Below are 23,494 nucleotides of genomic sequence, written 5' to 3'. Positions count from 1 at the left end.
TTCCCACGCCCGGGTTCGATTCCCGGCGGGGTCAGGGATTTTCTCTGCCTCGTGATGACTGGGTGTTGTGTGATGATGTCCTTAGGTTGGTTAGGTTTGTAGTTCTAAGTTCTAGGGGACTGATGACCATAGATGTTAAGTCCCATAGTGCTCAGAGCCATTTGAACCACTTTTGAAGCTGCATGGGCAGCTGCACCTGTACACGCCACCCAAGCTCTGTTTGACTCAATCCCAGGCGTATCAAGGCCGTTATTAGGGCCAGACGTGGTTGTTCTGGGTACTGATTTCTCAGGATCTATGCACCCAAATTGCGTGAAAATGTAATCACATGTCAGTTCTAGTATAATATATTTGTCCAATGAATACTCGTTTATCTTGTGCATTTTTTTTTGGTGTAGCAATTTTAATGGCCAGTAGTGTATATTACGACACTGCTTATTACAGTTGATAGACTGTCATCATGTACATTTTGAAAAAATATGCACATTTATGTATTTAGGTCAATATGAAGATGATAAAGACGATCGAAACCGGTAACTAAATAACAAAGCATTTGCGATCAGTGACTGTTGTAGCATTTAAAAAAATTCGTAACATTGCTTGGCTGTCACCTTCGCTGTGATTATGTCACCACTTGTCAAGTCAGTACTGTATCATTAGCACAGCGAATGCTGTGGATGAAGACTCTATTAACCTTCATACCGCGCGGGATTAGCCGAGCGGTCTTAGGCGCTGCAGTCGTGGATTGTGCTGCTGGTCCCGGCAGAGGTTCGAGTCCTCCCTCGGGCATGGGTGTGTGTGTTTCTCCTTAGGATAATTTAGGTTAAGTAGTGTGTAAGCTTAGGGACTGACGACCTCAGCAGTTAAGTCCCATAAGATTTCACACACAATTGAACATATTACCCTCCATGCCTTTTTCTGTATCAGCAAGTGCTTCCTGCAGAGTACTCTCTGAGTAAAAATTGAATTACAAGAGTGACAGAACGCGTCATTATCAGACTCCTCTACTTATATAGTACTGGGTCGATGACCTCATTACCAAACTTAGCTTTCGTGTCTGATTTCCCAATACAAATCCCCTATACGGATGATCTCTCTGATCTATATCCACTCTTTTGAGAACCAGCCAAGATAGCCATGTATGCTGAAGCTCCGCAAACATTCAGGAAACTTTCGTCCACTTTCACGTGAATAACGCTGCACGCAGATAGCTGGATTTCCCATGAATATATCTGGGTATTGTTGTTGATCGCTTAATTTCGGTACCAGAAGCGACAGAGTGGTTAATGAACAGTTTTAACGGCTGATCATGCTCGTTCGTTACTCGTCACCGCAAAGATACGAGGGTGAGTCAAATGAAAACCTTAAATTTGTAATAACAAATCGAAATTTCGCGACGTTATCCTGTAAGTTGGTAAGCTTGCTACAAACAGCGTGCAGAATGGCCTGTAGGTAGCAGCATAGTGCAGATGCACACATACCGTCGCAGTATCGGTATAAAGATGGCTGCCCTACTTGCGACTTGCACTAGTGAAGAACAGCGTTCTGTTATTCGATTTTTGCATAGTGAAGGTGTGAAACCTATTGAAATTCATCGACGAATGAAGGTTCAGTACGGTGATGCATGTTTGTCACAGCAGCAAGAATGGAGTAGAAAGTTTGCAAATGATGTGACTTCAGTGGAAGATGCTCTTCGTCCAGGTCAGGCACAACGAGTTGTGACTCCACAGAACATTGCAGCAGTTGAAGCCATAGCTTCACCGCCGAGTGACACTGAATGACATTGCAGCATGTTTACAGATTAGTCATGGGTCAGCACACCACACTGTGCATGATGTGCTTCAGTCAGTGTCACAAAGTGTCTGCAAGATAGGTGCCATGGCAACTGTCTCATGAAATGAGAGAACGACGTGTTGATGCTTGTGAAGAAACTTCTTCTGCTCTTTGAACGAGAAGGTGATGGCTTCCTTGGAAGAATCGTTACTGGGGACGAAACGTGGGTTCATTTCCACCAACCGGAAATGAAGAGAGCGAGCAAGGAATGGCGCCATTCCTCGTCACCAAAACCAAAGAAGTTTCGAACAGAACCATCAGCAGGGAAGGTTATGCTGACTCTCTTTTGGGACGAAAAATGCGTCATTTTGGAGCATACCTAGAGGGACCACTGTCACCAGTGCATCATACACAGATCTCCTGCAATCAAATCAAAGCAACGTGGATTGCTGTCAGCAGGTGTCCTTTTGCAACATGACAACGCAAGGCCCCACACTGCCTGTACAACAGTTTCAACAATCACAGACCTGCACTTTCAGTGTCTTCCTCATCCACCATACTCACCGGACCTTGCCCCATGTGATTTCCATATGTTTGGACCACTCAAAGACGCAATGAGAAGAAAGAAGTTCCGTTCTGGTGCAGAGGTACACCATGCAGTGCATGTTGTGTGGACTACCAAAATAATTTTTTTTCTAAAGGGATTTATGCACTTTGTAAGCGCTGGAGGACTTGCATTGAGTGTGGGGGAGATTATATTGAAAAGCGATAGAGCTTTTACCAATTCTGCACAATAAATGAAATTTTTTAAAAAAAATTTAAGCATTTCATTTGACTTGTACATTTACTTTGTATATATTTAAAATAGGACCGTTAGCAGGACATTCAACGGCGATGGAAGAATTGTCATACGAGTTTTTGGTGGGAGATCAGGAAAAAAACAGAACTGCCGCTACTTTTATCCAATATGGGCAGATTTCTCCCCTGGACTGGCACTTTTGTATGGTGATCGTCATGCTCCTAAAACTTTGACTCTTGGTTCCTTGGAAACGCTTGAGAAGGGCGTCGTACTAAAGCAGTGTTTGTTATGTCAAAATATGTACTAGAAACATGCAAAAGATAAGCAAAGTCGATGACCTGTTGGGCGTATGCTTCCCTTGTAAGTGCAGTGATCACAGTTCCTCTGGTCAAAAGAAAAGATTTAGAAAAATTATCAAATGAAAAGAAGTTCCTTCTTAGCACAAAAATAAAGAAAGATAAGATGAAAATATAAAGAGTAATAGAAACAAGACTCTCAACAGGAGAAGTGAAAGTAGTAAACAAGTTATATAGTATGGCTCAGACGGACGGTACCGTCTGATTTGCATGACTGAATTAATCTTTCTTCAATAAACGATATTCACTGTTAACAAACATTAACATACAGATGAGAAGTAGTTCGTATATGTCTGGGTCACATCCTTGTATGGAAGTGAAACCCACACAATAGGGAAATGGAAGAATTAAGGAAATAAAGATTGACCAGATGCGAGTAGGACTCGCACAGTGAGGGAATAAAGATTGACCAGATGCGAGTAGGACTCGCACAGTGAGGGTTCCATAGAAATTGAATTATGTATGTATATAGTGCAATCATTCCGGGAATCGAGGATTTCGACGATTTTTGCCTGTTATCGACATTGATACTGTCAATATCTCGGCCCCATAGATTCCATGATTTTCGAGGATGTTTTAATTTCAAATTTGAAGTCGCATAACACATATTTTTAGGTTTGATATAATTACAAATTATAATAACAATTTTCTGATTCTTCTACTGTGAAGTCTTACTTCCTTCAAATTTCATGATTATACATCAAGGGTAAGTTCGCTACAGGGTTAATGAGTGCGTTTGAGACTATCAAAATATGTGACATAAATGGCCGTATCCGTTGACTGCATTGACTTAGAGGTTTAACATTTTTACACCACCAAAGGGCCATAGACCTTAATATGTGACGTAAATTTGAACTTGATATGTGTACCTGTCCCTGAGAAAAAGGGGGCTTAACAATGGACAGACAGAGAGACACCAAGATAAACAACAACATTTTTTTTCATGTGGTATAACTGTAAAGTCACAATTTCCAGGTTTTTTTTGCTTTGGTTGTTGTGGGGGACTTGCTTGATGCCAAATTTCATGAGTCTACGTCAACGGGAACTATCCTGTAGGTTTTGATGAACGAGTTTAGCAGTGTCAAAATATCAGGCATAAATTTGAATATCTTTTGATTGCTTTGACGTAGAAGCTAATGTTTATTATGCCGCCAAGGGACCAGCGATACGACTACCCATTCCTGAGGAATTTTGTTGTAATGTGAATCCTTACTTCTTGCCAAATTTCATGATTCTAACTAGTCTAACAGGCCGTTCTCTATAGGTTTTCATGAATGAGTTTGTGAGCACCAAAACATTATGGCATATATTGCTGTATCTTTTGCATGCGTCGACTTAGAACTTCACTTTTTTAACATCCTCAATGGACCTTAGACCTTAATATGCGACACAAATTTCAACTTCATATGCCCACCTGTTCCAGAGGAAAAGGAGCTACGGAACGCTTAAATGAAGCTATAAAGTGCAGAAGTTCAGAAGAAGGTCAAAAATTAAATGTAAAGAAATTAGGAGGTAGTAGAAAGAATAGGAAGGGAAATGAGTCTACTGAAAACTGTTTCTAGAGTAATGAACCGGTTAGCGGCACATGTGATCTAGTATCGATGAATACTTAACTAGGTACTGGAACTATTAATACAGAAGAGAGAGTACGGGAGTAGACAGACATTAGAATGCGTAAAATAAATTATCGATGTTGTTGACAGTAGTAGATACACGGATGTGAAAAGATTATCAGTCGGCAGGAACAGATGAGGATCAGCATCAAACCAGTCAAAAGAATGGTTAAAAAGAAGCGTAGAAAAATTCGAAAATTTCATCCATTTTGTTTGAGACGATCTGCTTATAACTTTTGGTGCCACTACAGACAATCCGTTCAAGAGTCGCGTAAACTAGGAGAGAGCCAGGGTTGGGGTGTGCAAACACGAGGCATACTGATTCGCCGCAGAAGTCGTAGGTGTGAGTTGCGGCTCAGCTTGAGAGTCTGTCAGATAAGCAAGATGACTGGCGCCATAAACTGTCTGCCAGCAGTGCCAGACGATACGGAGGCTCGCCCAACTTTGTTTTGAGGCAGGTGAGACGTCCCAGCGCTCATGTTCCGTGACTTTCGACAGCTCGCAGCACTTGGCGTATGACGCATGAAACGATAGCGGACAAGCCGCTCTGTCAAGGACACAGCCGCGCACGAGCGCACGTCCTTATCCGTTACCAGTCCGTGGCAGTGAAAACTACTCTCTGTGCACCATACGTGTATTCGTGACGCTTTCTAGAAATTTACATTGCTTTACGCTCGATGTCTCGTGTTGAACATCATACGTACGTTGACCATGACTTGTAGCCAATCATCTGTACTGAAACTGGATGTCGCACTGCAGCTGCCTAACGTCTCGTCCAAAGATCCTCGTATTTCGTTTCTTGCCTAGCTACAACATGGCAGGCACGAAGTTTCACTTAAGCTCAAAAGAAAATACTATTCGATTTCGCGCCCAAGTGAGCCCATAGGCCTTTCCGTTGGTGGGGAGGCTTGAGTGCAACCACAACGGAGGGGTATCTGTTGAGAGGCCAGACAAACGTGTGGTTCCTGAAGAGGGGCAGCAGCCTTTTCAGTAGTAGCAGGGGCAACAGTCTGGATGACTGACTGATCTGGCCTTGCAACACTAACTAAAACGGCCTTGCTGTGCTGGTACTGCAAACGGCTAAAAGCAAGGGGGAAACTACAGCCGTAATTTTTCCCGAGGGCATGCAGCTTTACTATATGGTTAAATGATGATGGCGTCCTCTTGGGTAAAATATTCCGGAGGTAAAATAGTCCCCCATTCGGATCTCTGGGCGGAGACTACTCAAGAGGACGTCGTTATAAGGAGAAAGAAAACTGGCGTTCTATGAATCGGAGTGTGGAATGTCAGATCCCTTAATCGGGCAGGTAGGTTAGAAAATTTAAAAAGGGAAATGGATAGGTTAAAATTAAATATAATAGCAATTAGCGAAGTTCGGTGGCAGGAGGAAGGCTGTTGCCCCTCTTCAGGAACCACACATTTGTCTGGCCTCTCCACAGATACCCTTCCGTTGTGGTTGCACCTACGGTACAGCCATCTGTATCGCTGAGGCACGCAACCCTCCCCACCAACTGCAAGGTCTGTGGTTCATGGGGGGAGGGGGGGGGGAAGAGAATAGAAGCTTTCGAAATGTGGTGCTACAGAAGAATGCTGAAGATTAGATTGGTATATCACATAACTAATGAGGAGATATTGAATAGAATTGGGGAGAAGAGGAGTTTGTGGCACAACTTGACAAGAAGAAGCGACCGGTTGGTAGGACATGTTCTGAGGCATCAAGGGATCACAAATTTAGCATTGGAGGGCAGCGTGCAGGGTAAAAATTGTAGAGAGAGACCAAGAGATGAATACACTAAGCAGATTCAGAAGGATGTAGGCTGCAGTAGGTACTGGGAGATGAAGAAGCTTGCACAGGATAGAGTAGCATGGAGAGCTGCATCAAACCAGTATCAGGACTGAAGACCACAACAACAACAACAACAACAAACAACATTTCAAAACTCTAAGGCGATCTGGAAATTAACAGGTTATTGATAAAACTGATTTCGGTTTATTTCACTTACGCTTTCTCATACATTCCATTGCCGTCCAAAACAACATACACTATGTGATCAGAACTATTTGGAGCGCCTCTATAAAAGGTGACAGGGAGCATTGTGTTGTCGGCAGAGAGGCAGTAACAGCGGAATGGGTTGGTCGGGAGAGTTCTGTGACTTCGAACGTGGTCTAGTCATTGGATGCTATCTGAGTGTCAAATCCATCAGCAACATTTCAGCAATTCTAGAGCTTTCCAGGTCGGTTATTGGTGATGTGGGTGTGAGGTGGAAACGCGTAAGAACGACCACAGCTAAACCAGGACCAGGCAGACCTTATGTACTGACGGACAGGGACTGCTGAGCATTGTGGAGGTTAGCTGTAAAATATGACATGAAATAATCAGAAACAATCACTAGCTAGTCCAAAGTGCCATTAGCAATCCAATTAGCACAATGACTGCGTTATTGTTATTTTTGTTGTTGTGGTCTTCAGTCCGAAGACTGGTTTGCTGCAACACTCCATGCCACTGTGTCCCGTGTAAACCTCTTTATCTCCGAATACCTACTGCAACTTACATCCTTCTAAATCTGCTTAGCGTATTCATCTCTTGACATCCCTGTACAATTTTTACTCCCCGCGCTTCCTTTAAATGCTAAGTTGGCGATCCCTTGATGTCTCAGAATATGTCATATCAACCAATCCCTCCTACCAGTGAGGTTGTGCTATGAATTTCTTTTCTCCTCAGATTTATTCAGTACCTCCTCATTAGTTACAGGATCTACCCACCTAAAAATGGTTCAAATGGGTCTAAGCACTATGGGACTTAACATCTGAGGTTATCATTCCCCTGAACTACTTAAACCTAACTAACCTAAGGACATCACACACATCCATGCCCGAGGCAGGATTCGAATCTGCGACCGTAGGATCCATGTAGTTCTGGACTGAAGCGCCTAGAACCGCTCGGCCACAGAGACTGGCCTCTACCCACCTAACCTTCAGCATTCTACTGTAGCACCACATTTCTAAAGCTTCTATTCTTTTCTTGTCTAAACTGTTTATAGTCAATGTCTCACTTCCATACATGGCTACACTTCATACAAATACTTTCAGAAATACTTCATAAAACTAAAATTTAGTCAATAGTCTTTCGATCCCTGTATTTTACCCTTGCCACCTCCATAATTTGGAAGTGTGTATACCAGTCGACATTGTCAAAAGCTTTCTCTAATTCTACAAATGCTTATAACCGACAGTTTGTCTTTTTGTAACCTATCTTCTAAGATACGTCATAGAGTCAGTATTGCCTCAAGTATTCCTGTGATTCTCCAGTATCCAAATTGATCTTCTCTGAGGTCGGCTCCTGCCACTTTTTCGATTTTTCTGTAAAGAATTCGTGTTAGGATTTTGCAACCATGACTTGTTAAACTGGTAGTTTGGTAATATTCACACCTGTCAACACCAGCTTTCTTTGGAGCTGGAATCATTATATTTTTCTTGAAGTCTGAGGATATTTCACCTGTCTCATACATCTTGCACACCAGATGGAAGAGTTTTGTCATGGCTTGTTCTCCCAAGGTTATCAATAGGTCTGACGGAATGTAGTCTACTACTTGGGCCTTGTTTCGACTTGGATCTTTCGCTGCCATGTCAAATTCTTCTCGCAGTGTCAGGCCTCCCATCCTGTCTTCATACAATTCCTCTTCCATTTCTATTATATTACCTGCAAGTACATCTCCATTGTATAGACCCTCCATATACTCGATCCACATTTCAACTTTCCCTTCTTTGCTTAGGGCTGCTGTTCCATCTTAGCTCTTGATATTCATACCACTGCTTCTCTTTTCTTTCTTTTCTCCAAAGGCCTCTTTAATTTTCCTGTAGGCAGTATCTATCTTTCATCAAGTGATACTTACTTCTAAATCCTTACATTTGGCCTCTAGCCATTTCTGCTGAACCATTTTGCACTTCCTGTTGGTCTCATTGTTTAGATGTTTGTATTTCCTTTCGCCTGCTTCATTTGACGCATTTTTATATTTTCTCCTTTCATTAATTAATTTCAATATATCCTGTGTCATCAAAAGATTTCTACTAGGCCCTTTGTTTTACCTATTTCATACTCAGCTGTCTTCATTGTTTCGCCTGTTAAAGCTACCCATTTATCTTTAATTTGAATCTTTTCCCCTATTCTAGTCAATCGTTCCCTAATGCTCCCCCTGAATCTCTCAACAAACTCTGCCTTTTTCAACTTATCCAGGTCCGATATCCTTAATTTCGTAATTTTTGCCGTTTATGTAGTTTAATCTGCAGTTCATAACCAATAAATTGCGGTCAGAGTCCACATCTGCCCCTGGAAATGTCTTACAATTTAAAATATGATTTCAAAATCTCTGCCTTATCATTACATATTCAGTCAGTAATCTTGCAGTGTCACCAGGCCTCTTCCAAGTACATAATTCCTAAACTAAATGTTGGCGATGATTAAATTATACTCTGTACAAAATTCTACCAGGTGGCTTTGTCTTTCATTCCTTTACCCCACTCCATATTCACCTACTATTTGCCTTTCTCTTCCTTTTCCTACTATCGAATTCCATCTTCCCCCTCCCCACCACATCACATTTAAATTTTCGTCTCCCTTAACTATCTGAATAATGTTTTTTTATTTCATCATACATTTCTTCAACCTCTTTCCCATCCACGGAGCTAGTTAACATGTAAGCTTGTACTGTTGTGGTTGGTGTGAGCTTTGTGTCTCTCTTGGCTACGATAATGTGTTCACTATGCTGTTCATAGTAGCTTACCCACATTCATATTTTCTTATTGATTATTAAACCTACTCCTGCATTACCTCATTTTGATTCTGTATTTCGCCTGTATTCACCTGACCACAATTCCTGTTCCTGCTGCAAACTGAACTTAAATACTTCCCACTATATCTAACTTCAACCTATCCACTTCCCTTTTTATTTTATTTTTTACTGTTTAAGGGATCTAACTTCCCATGCTCTGATCTGTAGAATGACAGTTTTGTTGCTCCTGATGACAACATACTCTCAAGTAGTCCCCACCTGGAGATCCGCTTGGGAGACTATTTTACCTCTGTCATATTGTACCCAAGAGGATGCCATCGTCGTTTAACTATATAGTAGAACTGCATGCCTTCATGAAAAATTGTGGCTATAGTTTCCCTTGCTTTCAGCCTGTACCAGCACAGCAAGGCCGTTTTGGTTGATGTTACATGTCCAGATCAGTCAATCGAACAGACTGTTGCCCTTGCAACTCCTGAAAAGGCTGCTGCCCTTGTTCAGGAACCACACATTCATCTGGCCTCTCAACATATATCCTTCCGATGTGGTTGCACGTACGGGAAGGCTATCTGTATTGCTGAGGAACACAAGTCACCCCACCAACGGCAAGGTCCATGGTTTGGGGGCGGGGGGGGGGGGGGGGGGATGACTGTGTAGGGAGTTACAAGAATGGGGTGCAATGGTCGAACAGCTCCTCATAAGCGATACATGAGGTGATGTGAAAAGTGGCGTCACTGGACAGTGGGTTGTTGGAAACGAGTGATACAGAGTGATGAACGGCTCTATAACCTGTGGTAATCAGATGGAAGTGTTTGGGTTTGGCAGATGCACAGAGAATGTTATCTGTCAACATGTGTAGTGCCATCCATGAAGTACAATTGAGGTGCTGTTATTGTTGAGGGTGCTTTTCATGATTAGGATGTGGTCCTCTCATTGCGCTTTAGAGAACGCTAGATGCACAAGGATATAAACACATTTTATATCATTGTGTACTGTGTACAGCAGAGGAACAGTTCGAAGATGATGACTCGTTGCCACAGCATTACAGTGCACCCTGTTATAAATCAGCATCTGTGAGGCAATGGTTTTTGGGCAATGACATTAGTGAAATAGACTGGCCTGTGATGAGTTCTGACCTGAACCCAATGTACCACATTTAGGATGGTTTAGGATGTAGCCTTCGCTACGGACCCCAGCGATAAACGTCACTACCTTCTCTGGCTTTGCTTGTTCAGGAAGAAATGCCTACCATTCATCCACTTTCAGGCTGGATACACCTCTATTACTGTCCAGTAATAGTTTGTCCGAATATTTTTGATGAGATAGTGTATCAAATGTAGCAGAAATCTACAGGTATAAATTAGGTACTATATTAACCAAATTTCTGACTTCATGTAATACATACACTCCTGGAAATTGAAATAAGAACACCGTGAATTCATTGTCCCAGGAAGGGGAAACTTTATTGACACATTCCTGGGGTCAGATACATCACATGATCACACTGACAGAACCACAGGCACATAGACACAGGCAACAGAGCATGCACAATGTCGGCACTAGTACAGTGTATATCCACCTTTCGCAGCAATGCAGGCTGCTATTCTCCCATGGAGACGATTGTAGAGATGCTGGATGTAGTCCTGTGGAACGGCTTGCCATGCCATTTCCACCTGGCGCCTCAGTTGGACCAGCGTTCGTGCTGGACGTGCAGACCGCGTGAGACGACGCTTCATACAGTCCCAAACATGCTCAATGGGGGACAGATCCGGAGATCTTGCTGGCCAGGGTAGTTGACTTACACCTTCTAGAGCACATTGGGTGGCACGGGATACATGCGGACGTGCATTGTCCTGTTGCAACAGCAAGTTCCCTTGCCGGTCTAGGAATGGTAGAACGATGGGTTCGATGACGGTTTGGATGTACCGTGCACTATTCAGTGTCCCCTCGACGATCACTAGAGGTGTACGGCCAGTGTAGGAGATCGCTCCCCACACTATGATGCCGGGTGTTGGCCCTGTGTGCCTTGGTCGTATGCAGTCCTGATTGTGGCGCTCACCTTCACGGCGCCAAATACGCATACGACCATCATTGGCACCAAGGCAGAAGCGACTCTCATCGCTGAAGACGACACGTCTCCATTGTCCCTCCATTCACGCCTGTCGCGACACCACTGGAGGCGGGCTGCACGATGTTGGGGCGTGAGCGGAAGACGGCCTAACGGTGTGAGGGACCGTAGCCCAGCTTCATGGAGACGGTTGCGAATGGTCCTCGCCGATACCCCAGGAGCAAAAGTGTCCCTAATTTGCTGGGAAGTGGCGGTGCGGTCCCCTACAGCACTGCGGTCTTGGCGTGCATCCGTGCGTCGCTGCGGTCCGGTCCCAGGTCGACGGGCACGTGCACCTTCCGCCGACCACTGGCGACAACATCGATGTACTGTGGAGACCTCACGCCCCATGTGTGAGCAATTCGGCGGTACGTCCACCCGGCCTCCCGCATGCCCACTGTACGCCCTCGCTCAAAGTCCGTCAACTGCACATACGGTTCACGTCCACACTGTCGCGGCATGCTACCAGTGTTAAAGACTGCGATGGAGCTCTGTATGCCACGGCAAACTGGCTGACACTGACGGAGGCGGTGCACAAATGCTGCGCAGCTAGCGCCATTCGACGGCCAACACCGCGGTTCCTGGTGTGTCCACTGTGCCGTGCGTGTGATCATTGCTTGTACAGCCCTCTCGCAGTGTACGGAGCAAGTATGGTGGGTCTGACACACCGGTGTCAATGTGTTCTTTTTTCCATTTCCAGGAGTGTAGAATAAAATGTCGTAAACAATCAGACGCCTCTTGAACAACGCAGATATCGTTTGCTTATTTATTCCAGTGTTGATAAATACTACGAATTTAAAAAGCAAACAGCTATTAAAATATCCAAGGACGCCTCTATCCAGTCTAAACCGAACTGGTACAGCACACTGTAGACTCCATCATCGGTATAGACCCAATAACACAATGAACTAGTTACACATCAAACAAGCTTCAGGATGTCGAAAATATAGCATCTTTGCTATCAGTGAGATTGTAAGATTCTGACCATGTAATATACACATGTCACAAACACATAGCTAATAATCTGAACTGTCTCACCAAAACTGCTAGCCTGTGATTCCACATTCCTTATGCCACTGAGAATGAAACATCACCATTGTGCCATGAGGACTATTAACTGGAACAGAGTTTTTTTAAATGCTGCTTAACTGCATGCTATCATAGTAGCTAAATGCCTATTGGCTGATGCACCTAGAAGATGTGTGAACATGTTATCAACCAAACCTCACACAGAGAACACTGCAAGAATTGCGACTATCTGTAGTTGTTGTTGGTATGTGATCACCATTTCATAGTTTCTGTAAAGACTAGTTCATAAATTGAAATGAGAAGTTAACTGAAAATCGAAAGACAGCTTTGTAGGTCAACAAAAACAAATTATTGAGGTTATGTCCTGATAAATTCAGCTGGGAGGACCATACCATAGACTTTCTGAAATGAACAAATAAATCTGTGCTTGAGATCTGAATATTGTCATGCAAGAGTGATGGTAAAGCTGACATGATTCGTTTACTTTCATTTCAAAAGATAAAATGGTATCATATTATAGGGTAGCTCATCAAGAAAAGATAATTTATTCCTACACTAATAGTGTGTGAAGCACAGTGAGTATAGTGTCCTAGAGAGGCCTGCAGTTCCAAATACTTCCACTTGGTATAACTTAAACTTAGTGATATATTTTATGAATAATGTACCTATCCTTAAAAAACTACACAGATTATACAACACATATTTAAACAACAAAAATCCACACAAAGGCCTAATATAAATTGTTTATGTCTAGAATTGTCTCTAGCCTAGACTCAGTTGATTTATACATTATTAACAATTTTACACAACATGAATGCTAGGTATTAACTGACTTGGCCCATATGGAACACAATAATGGAATTCTTGTAACTAAGCATTTGAAACTGTCTTCACTTGAACATGTCTGGCTAGAAAAGACTTGGAATTACGTTATGTATGTTAGACAGTACTTACATTTTAAGGTAAACTTTTGATTCATTTAAAAATAAAAATATGCTTTAAATTTTTGAATTTTCACATTCTTAAGGACCATTTGACATAAGATCTCTGGAAAGTACATTAGCGTTCAACCTTTGTGTTCAACCTTTGTGTTTTTTCCAACATGCACCGCATCCTTGAGAATCTTCTTATTAAGGGCTTATGAAATAAACAGTGTAAAAACAAAGAAAAAAAGAATTGTGCTTTCACTGCGCTGTCTAATGTTGCTACATCTAAATTACCGCTGAAAACGCATTTACATCAAAGACTGTCGCTTCTGCACCAAAATGTTTCAGCAAGCTGTTTTGACAGCATCTCTGGTATGCTTTCCACATCGTAGTTGCATCTACAAAGCACAAACACATCATTTCCTTGCTATAATTACGAAATTCACCACATATTGATAAATAACGATTTGCTTGTAAAATGTATGTAGTCTTATTAACATAAGACATTTTGAAAATAAACAGGGTAACATGCTCAGTTAAAAATTGTGTTACTTATACATCCTGTCTAGCTGATTCGAAATGGTTTTTTCCAAAATAACACAATTTTATATATGTGTATTTATATCCCAATTAATTAAGAAAAAGGGTAACTGCCTTTATATCATCTGCAAATGAAAGTGTATTCGAATTGTCATTTTCCATTACAACTCCTGTCTATTGATCACTCTTGGATTCAGTTTTTTTCCTAGGAGTCAAATGGCATGGCAATTTATTGCTACAGAAATGCATCTGTTAATTTATTTCAGGTCCAAGGATTGTGTATGATAGCGCATTTCTTCTGCAGCTGAGAAACTCTCCATTATCACAGAAACCACCAAAAGACCTCGCAAGTTTTCCAAATGACATTGTTAAGGGGACTAATGCGTCATCCTCAGAGGAGACCCCCACAGGTTAGTAAGCACATACAGTTATAATTCAAGATCTTATTAATTATTATTGCATGTGTATACAAGGTTTGAAAGAAAATAAAGTTTGCACTTGTAAGACACCATCTGAATTCGTACTCTTGCTCTCTGCCAGAAAATATTGTTTTCAATGTAGATTTTATTTTTGAAGTATGAGGTTATTACAAAAACACTCCAATAGTAGAAGTTGCTAATGAGGCATTTTGCATTGTGGAGGGACTTATTTTCAATATATCAAGAACTCATGTCTTTTATAAGGCACACAACAAGGTAGCGCTAGAATTGGGGTAACATGAGTCTGGTACATCATGTGATTACCGACACACATTAAGCAATACTTGCAAATCAAATATGTAAATGGAGATGTCAGGTGAATGGGCAGATCTGGGATATTATTGTGTGTGTTGTGAATAGAGGATGTACAGGGTGGTGAGAAACAACCTGAAAAGCTTGTAAGGGTGTTGGTGGGTAGCTTGTTCTGAAAAATATTTGTTAAGAAAAAATTCCGTATGTTGCGACGTTTCCAAGTTAATTAACACTGATGTTAGCTAACCAGGCCATGGCATGCACAAATTCAAGCTGCCTGCCAGAGATGGCGCCATCAAACATATTCCTCATTTGGTTTCACAAGACCAAACAAAAGTTCGATTCAAAAACTGGATGTGGGATGTTAGTTGGAATCTAAACCTAGCCATACATTGAGCAACCTCATGTGCTATCATCTATGCTATGAGAACAATGGACGCTAATTGATTCCAGTGAGTGACAGCTGCCTAACATAAATTCTAATGAAAAATAACTGTTAAGAAAAAAATTGTTTGTGTTGCACTATTTCTAAGCAATTAGCACTGATGTTAGCTTGTCAGGCCATCGTTCATGCAGATTCAAGCTGCCCGCCAGAGACGGTATTGACCAACATGTTCTTTGTTTCGTTTTCTAAAACAGAACAAGGCCACGATACAGAAATTGGACATGGGATGTTTAGTAAGGACCGAACCTGAAACAAAGGCTGTGCAGCCTCATATAATATCATTTATGCTATGAAAACAACATAGACCAATTGCGTCTTGCAGGCCACTTGAATTTGCTCATGCAATGGTCTGATTGGCTAAGATCAGTGCTAATTAACTCTTCGCAATGTACCGAATTCTTTCTTAACGATCATTTTACAGTGCAGCCACCCTGTAACACCCTTACAAGTTTTTCAGACTGTTTCTGACCACACTTTATGGAAAACACGTGCAACAAAGGTGTGTCTGAATACACAGCCAGAAATATGTTGAAGAAAAGGTTCAATACTTGGTCATACACACAACTCAGATAAACCATAATCACCTTTCATACCTAATTAAGTTGAATAGTTCTATGCTGACATTGTTTCTCCTTTGCTTTATAATGAGTTCTTTAGTATATAATTTCAGTTTTCCGGGTAGAAACCAGTGTGATATAATAGATATGTCGAGAGTATACTTAACCTGATATTTGCGACTGAATGGTTACCAACATTATACAGTTATACAGCTAATGGAATCTTCAGTTCAAACAATGAGGGTGCTGATATGTTTATAGTGTGAGTGCATCTCTTGACCTCTTCTGTATGTATATGGTATATATTCAACTATGTACAGTTGTGTGTAAACGTTAGTATGATCTGTGACATAATGTCATAATACTTTTGCATTTCTCCTTTTTTCTTTCCAAACAGATTATTTGATGATGATAGTAAGTCGATACAAGCAATGATAAATGAAACTACTTGAGTGATGTGAGGTTGAAATATAAAAAGGCTCATCAGGGTCTTGCTGTGATGGCAGTTGTGTAATTATCTTAACCATTAACCACTGTTATGTCCTCCATCTCTTTAATACTTTTAATAAGTACTAGTGTCCCCTGATATCAATCGCAAGTGGAGCATGGCAGAATGACTATCTATGCAATATTGTTACCTGTTGAGTTACAAATCCCAGAAACCCATCTCCAACCTGAACTTTCATGTGGGCTTACTCTCTCACCAATATGCTCCGATTCATTAACACACCACAAAAGAAATCGGAACAATGTATGATGTAAGTTTAATTAATTCAAATCATCTAAAAAAGACCAAACCATCTTCCCATGGTGACTTAGTATAAATAAATACAAATAATTTTGGTAATTACTGACTTCAGTTAAAGTGGAACCAGAATAAAACAAATTGTCTTAAATTAATCTTATCAGTACTGCATATTAAAATTATTTCTGGAGAAACGATTAATATGGAGGAATTAACAAGCAGTAACCTCCCAAAAATCCCTCAGGGCATATATTGTCCAGTTATACAATAAGCTAAATGCAAGTCTTTGTGTGAGCTAAAGTCTGGAAATATACCGCAGTACTGATCAACGTAGTTCTGTTCCTATAATATTTTATAAATCCTGACAGTGGTTTTATCCAGTAAAAAGTACAGCCAGAAGTTCACATGATCAGATTCTCCATGGTCAAAACAGCTCAGAAATGTAATAAAGTCTAGAAATGAACTATCTTAATAGAATACCAGTTTGCAACTGACACTAGCTTTCTTTAAATATTTAACTTGATTGCTTGAAATATTTCTAAGCGTGGAGTATGATACACTCACAAAATTTTTTTCCACAAATACAAGTCACTCCAGTAGTTTCTCTAAGTCATTTGATTAGCCCTTGTGAATTCTTTAGAGTATTTAACATGAACACCTTCAATGTCCCTAAACTATATTAATGATCTGCTCTTGTCATAAACACAGCTGCTACTTTCAAATTCTGTCTGACATGTCTTATCTTAATATAACTGACATCTTTTCGTAGTTGACAGCCTGAAATTTTAACTCATAAAAGTACACATATGATAACATTAAAACATTCGCTACTGCCCTGTATGTTTTTTTATATTATAACGAATAAGGCGGCACTGAGAACTGATTCACTGTTACAACAAGGAACATCATACAGCTACTTATACTTGTGTTTTGCTTCTTAAGCGTAACCAGCTTTAAACACTCGTTTCTTGTATGCAACACAAAATATACACATATAAATTTTGAATAAATAGGTAGAAACAGCATTACATGCCATTTAAACTAATAACTTCATGAGAAGTCATACCACTAGTAGTTTATTAGACATAGATTAATTAGTGTTTGTAATTTTTCGCAGGAATTAGTATATGAAGAGAAGTAAATATTAAACATTAAACCCTGAACTAACTCAGATTTCCCTACAGAAAAATCAAAAGGAATATAATCAGTTCCAGCTTAAGGTGAAACAAAACAAGCTAAAGACACAGGAAAATAAATAACATCAAATGAACAATAAAGCTGATAAGTTATAAAATCAAATATATTACAACTACCAATTAGAATAATAAAAGACAGTAAAATTAGAGCTAATATAACTTTGTACAAAATTTCATGTGATATTTGCACTGAGTGTGTTGCTAGAAAGAACGATACAGTATTCCTTTGGACATGCTTGCGCATCAGAAGAACATGTACTCTCGAGACTGCTGCCGTTATTAAATACATTAAGTGTCTCCATAATGGAATGACGACAATGTAAATTTGTACCAGATTGCGACACAGACCTGTGATTACCATCTTACATGAGTGGTCTCTTGAAAGTCGCTGCCTGGTTTGTGCAGATAAATACAGTATTGCAGTGCTTGTGTTGTGTAGAAGAACGATGAAATGTCCCTTTGGACATGCATGTATGGTGATGTCTGGCCATGAATTGCGCACAGATAGACAAAGCAGTTAACGCAACCACTTACATAAAGCAGGGAATCTGGTTTCCAGTCCGAGTCCAGCAGAAATTTTCATTGTTATCATTCATTATAAAGCTGAAAATTTTTCATATTCACAGCTATGAACAGATTTCATTTATAGATACCAAGTAGTTTGAGCAGCAGATCAGAATGAACCTAATAAACAATAATTTTAATTTTACAGTCAAGAAGCAGTTATTACAGTATATACACATATTCTAGCACAATATAAACACACTGTAAGAGAAACAATATATTTAAGTTAAAAAAGGAAAAAATTTAAAACAGCTAAAAAAGTATAAAATTAAAATGGGAGAAAATAATAAATCAAATAATTTGATAAAATATGAAAAGGACACCAATCATACTTACAATCACATTTTCAAATCTGAATGCAACCCAAAACCTTTTGTATTAATGAAGGTAAGAAAGCTAACATAAATTAAAAGAAAAAGTTTTGTAATAAATATAAATAAATCATAAAGTATCAATACTATATGTACAAAAAACTACATAAATTAATTATCAAATACATTAATCTCCAAAGTCGTGATTAATTAATTTAAATTGGCAATATAAGAAAGTATTTTAGCCTCATGGTCTCTTCAACTAGTATGAGTACGTACAAGTACGGATAGAAATTAACTGGCTCACACCAGTCAGAACTCAGAATTTAAAGGTTGAAGAGACCTAAATCTTAGGTTCCTGCAGCCTGAATTTTCTTAATCGAACTCTAAGGTCATAATAATCTTTTCAGTATGAAATCCCGAGGAAGGTTATGCTGTAATTCATAAAGTAACTTAAGCTTATGATTTTAAATTATTGATCATCCAAACAAACAAACTCCATCCAAACAGTCCTTGAAGGCCCATCTGTACTGGCCGTCTGGTGTGTCATCCTCAGCCCTAAGGCTCCCCTTGATGTCGCTACAGGGGCATGTGCTCAACGCACTGCTCTCTCAGCTCGCTTTCGGTTTTCGTGACCGATGCCGCTATTTCTCAGTCAAGTAGCTCCTCAATTTTCCTCACAAGGACTGAGTGACCCCCACTTCCCAACAGCACTCGGCAGACCCAGACAGTGACCTATTCAAATACTAACTGCACTCGACAGTGCTGAACTTTGTTCATCTGACAGGAACCTGTGTTACCACTGTGGCAAACCTGTTGGCATTTTGGATCATGGTCAACATAAAATATGATTTAGTAATGCTGAGTTCTATCAATCTTCAAGTCACCCCAACAAAATATTACCATTAAGTATAGAAAGAGTTTAAAAAACTATAAAAAAAGTTAAGTTCTATAGGGTCATCTTAACCTCAAGAAAAATTTAAGCCTTTTGACTAAAAAATTGAATTCTAAAATTTGTTAAGGAACAGTTGATGTCTGATCATGCCATTCATACCAACCCCTCATTAAAAGAGTAAAGATTATGCTATCTTTGTATGGTCAAAATACCATGGTTTTTTAAAACTTTGTCAGTGAGCAGAGCAGACCCTACATATTGACATGACAACATGTTTCTGACAAACATGCATGTATCATATCTGGTTAGTTTAATATATTAAATTAATAACAACAGCTATAAACCTAAAAATTACTAACTTCATCATTATTACAAAAATGAAAATTAAGTTTTGAATCTCAATAAGAATCTAATATAATAACAAGTTCAAAATCAAAAATAATCAATGTATTCATCATTTAAATACAGTTAGTTTAAAACCTATTATTGTATTTAAAATTAACTAAATTCTAGCTGTAAAGCTTTTCCCCTATTTTGCTTAAGAAACGAGATACCATAGAAATGATTAATATTTCATTTGAACCATTAACTCAAAAAATTATGATACATTAACTACAAAATAACTCTGAATAAGACTAAACAAGTATTTACATTTAGCCATACCCCCAATACAAAATGTGTGTTAAGGAAAATTTTTCGTTATGAAACCTAAATAAATCGTAATCCAGAAAGAGTAGAGAGTGGGGAGGAGTTTGAAGGATGAGATATAAGAATGTGTGGCATTTAATATTTCATAATCCACTTACGTTACTAATAAACTATAACATAAAAAATCAGTCTTACAAAATGTATTTAGACAACAAACGGAATAAAATACCTATTTATTAAATAGTACGAAAACAAAAAATTAATATACTCGGTATCGAGATATTCTGATGTATGTAGAACAATTTTGAGTCTAAGAGAAATACTTTAATAATGCGTTACGCCCTGCACCTCTTCTTAAATACAGTTTCCAACACATCTACTAACTTAAGAGTTATCTAATTTGAAGCTATAATTTAAAAAAATTAATAGAATTTTTAGTTATGAGAGGTATACACATCTCAGAGCAATATTAGTCAGATTCACTAAATTAAAATACCATCAAATTCACCATTATTAACAGTTTTTCCATCACCAATTTATAGTAAACAAAAATATATTATAAACTATTTGGTCTTAAATACAAGTTTCTCTTCGATGTGTAACAATTTATATTTATGAATAAACAATACTAACACTAAAAGATTTCCTGATGATAGATAGGTACAAATAAATAGACTCAGTTGTGTTATCAATAACGGTGTAGATTCCTTTGAATGGAAAGATACTACAAAATTCTTTTATTTTAAGGGTCTTATGTATTGGTACCCTGTTAAGATCAATTAACAGTGAATTTAAATGGCATCTAATCCTACATTGTTTTTCGACAAATTCATGAAAACAGCGATAAATATTTTCGAATTATGATTATAAATTCACAATTCAACTCTTTATTCATAAAAAGATCCTGTTAAACAACAGTATTCAGTTGTATCAATTGTATAACTGCTACTTCTAACACAAATTTTACCAATTCCAAATCGACTGAAAATTCCAAGATCTCATGAGAATTAAATAAATTAATGCATAAATGTATGTTTAGTCTAACAAGACTGTGACATAATTTCAAACAGTTAAACAAGGAAGAATGAAAATTTTACAGTACTGGTTCAGCACTTATAATTTAACTTAGCTACATAATTTACTTAACCGCAAGAAAGTCAGAAAAAAGAAAAATGGTATTAAAATATGTAGAACACTCACATGTGTATGACCAAAACAATTTGTCTATCGTCTTTAAACACAGATTAAACAAGTATCGCAATAAATGTATTACATAAAGCTTTTATCATTTACTCATATTTTATCATATAGTAAATGAATAGAAACTAATATAAATTATTTAAATTAATTCAGTCTTTACCTTAATGTGATATATATTAATATACTATGAAAGGGTTGACATTAAACAATACATCTATTTATATCAATGATATCAATTTTTTTTACATCAAATCTAGATCATGTTATTCATATTAAGCTAAGTGTTTCTTTTGCAATAGTAATTTTATTAATCAACTATATGTATTTATGTGACGTTATATATGGTCGGAGGAAGGCAATGGCAAACCACCTCCGCTAGGACCTTGCCTAGTACTACAGCGGTGAAGGTCTCCCTCATCATCCCCTATGTTCATTTTATTTTTTCATATATTAAGTAGGTAGCTACAACCTTTTATGACTTTTTAAACGAGAATCATATGTTAGTATGAATTAAATTAATTTTGTAATGAATTGTTTAATTCTATACACTACATTAAATTATTTACATTGAAAAAAACAGAGAAATTCCACTTTAAAATACAAAAATTAAATTATCTCAAAGAAGTGTATATGCTAACAAAAGGAATATATCTTCAGTTTCTTGTGTAACATAACAAAAAATAATGGAGAACATTATTAAAGGGCTAACTTGATAGAATGAATAAAGTGAACAATGTTTCTCCTTTAAATGTTACATAAGGCCTAATTAAACCATCTCCTTTAGTCTCATAACCTAATGTGCATCATAATTCTTGATTAAAGTTATAAAATGTAAGATAAATAACCTGATAGTTTCATATCCCATTGTTAGAGGTATTAGTGCTCCTATTTTTAGTGGTTAACAAGTCTACAAAACATCTAATCATATCAGTATTAATGACATGAACAAACATAACCTTTTCAAATTCATATAACTCTTCAGTTACATTAATTATTGTTGATGTTGTAGCATCAACAATAGCTATATTTTAAGTTTTAACGATTCAGATGCAATATGCAGTAGGATGTAAAACAAAACTTATACCAATTGTAAGAATTAAATCTAGGTTATTGTTAAAAATTGGAGATACTCAATTTCATATTCTGTACCCAGAAGCTATAGATGTTTCAAGTTGAATTAGTTGTCAGGCATTGATAATATGACAAAAATAGCTCCAGAAATAGGTATATCATACTCTATACAGATAAGATAATTCACATTTACTAAATCTATTTTAGGAACTATTATTTGCAGTTATGGAGGCTTACATCAATAATCATTATGATAAGTACATGCACAATCACCATCTTAGATTTTGTTTCAGATCACTAATTTTTTACAGAAAAGTTTGAGAACTATACTTTTATCTAATACTAATACTTCTTTTAGCTTTATTATTTCAACAAAAAACTATTCTTGTGAAACAAATCTATTCAGCAAGAAACAGGAAAAACAGGGCATCAATTTATAATATTTTATCATCAGTATAGTGAGGTGTTTCACCACCTTTTGTTTCATTTCAGCAAAATGTGATGTTATTCAGTTACTTAAAGACAATCACATATAAATTGTAACAACAATTATAGTAGCACTAACAACTATCATTTAATTATTAGGTTTTCAGGTCTTATTGTACCTTGCACAGAAAATTCATAATCTGTAAGCGTTAAATCTAAGAAATCAAAATTTATTTTATCTATAACTAAAGAGTCCGCTAGAAAAATGTACACAGACTTTATACAACGCAACCATCAGTTTAGCACATGACTACTTTAAATGCTCAAAACGTTCGCTGTTGGTGGCTATACAAATAACAGAACGACGAGCGGTCGCCGCAACTAAGTCTGTCAATGATACAGTGGAGATCACTGCACATGTTGCAGTAATCTCATGGCGAATTTCTTGCAGCGTGTGTGGCTTATGTCCATAGACGTTATCTTTCACAGTTCCCCCACTAGTGAAAGTTTTCACAGTTCTCCACTAGTGAAAGTTAATTGGCGCTATATCTGGCAACCTTGGAGGGAACTCAATGGGCCCTCTTCGTCCAATCTAATGTCCCAAAAAAATTTCATCCAGAAAAGCTCATACAGCTAGGTGATAGTGTGGTGGCAACCCATCCTGTTGGTATAAGACCTCTTCATCAGCTCCATAAAGCACACGTATATCTGGCAAAATTGATGCATGTAACATTTCCAGCTACACTTGTCCAGTGATAGTAACTTCACAGAAAAA

The 23,494-nt window shown here is 38.4% G+C and overlaps 1 protein-coding gene across 5 annotated transcripts in view; it reads left to right on the top strand.

Moving 5' to 3' along the window:
• Positions 1-23,494, top strand: part of LOC126334928 (WAS/WASL-interacting protein family member 3-like) — a 258,741-nt gene that overhangs the window by 209,966 nt on the left and 25,281 nt on the right. For all 5 annotated transcript variants that reach the window (XM_049997659.1, XM_049997658.1, XM_049997661.1 and 2 more), the window contains one exon: positions 14,197-14,340. In XM_049997659.1, coding sequence (XP_049853616.1) covers positions 14,197-14,340 — 144 coding nt within the window. The remainder of the gene's footprint in view (positions 1-14,196; positions 14,341-23,494) is intronic.

This window comes from Schistocerca gregaria, chromosome 2 (genome assembly GCF_023897955.1).
Source record: "Schistocerca gregaria isolate iqSchGreg1 chromosome 2, iqSchGreg1.2, whole genome shotgun sequence".
Lineage (NCBI taxonomy): Eukaryota > Metazoa > Arthropoda > Insecta > Orthoptera > Acrididae > Schistocerca > Schistocerca gregaria.
Note: the sequence above shows the minus strand (reverse complement) of the source record. Positions and strands in the feature narration are given on the sequence as shown.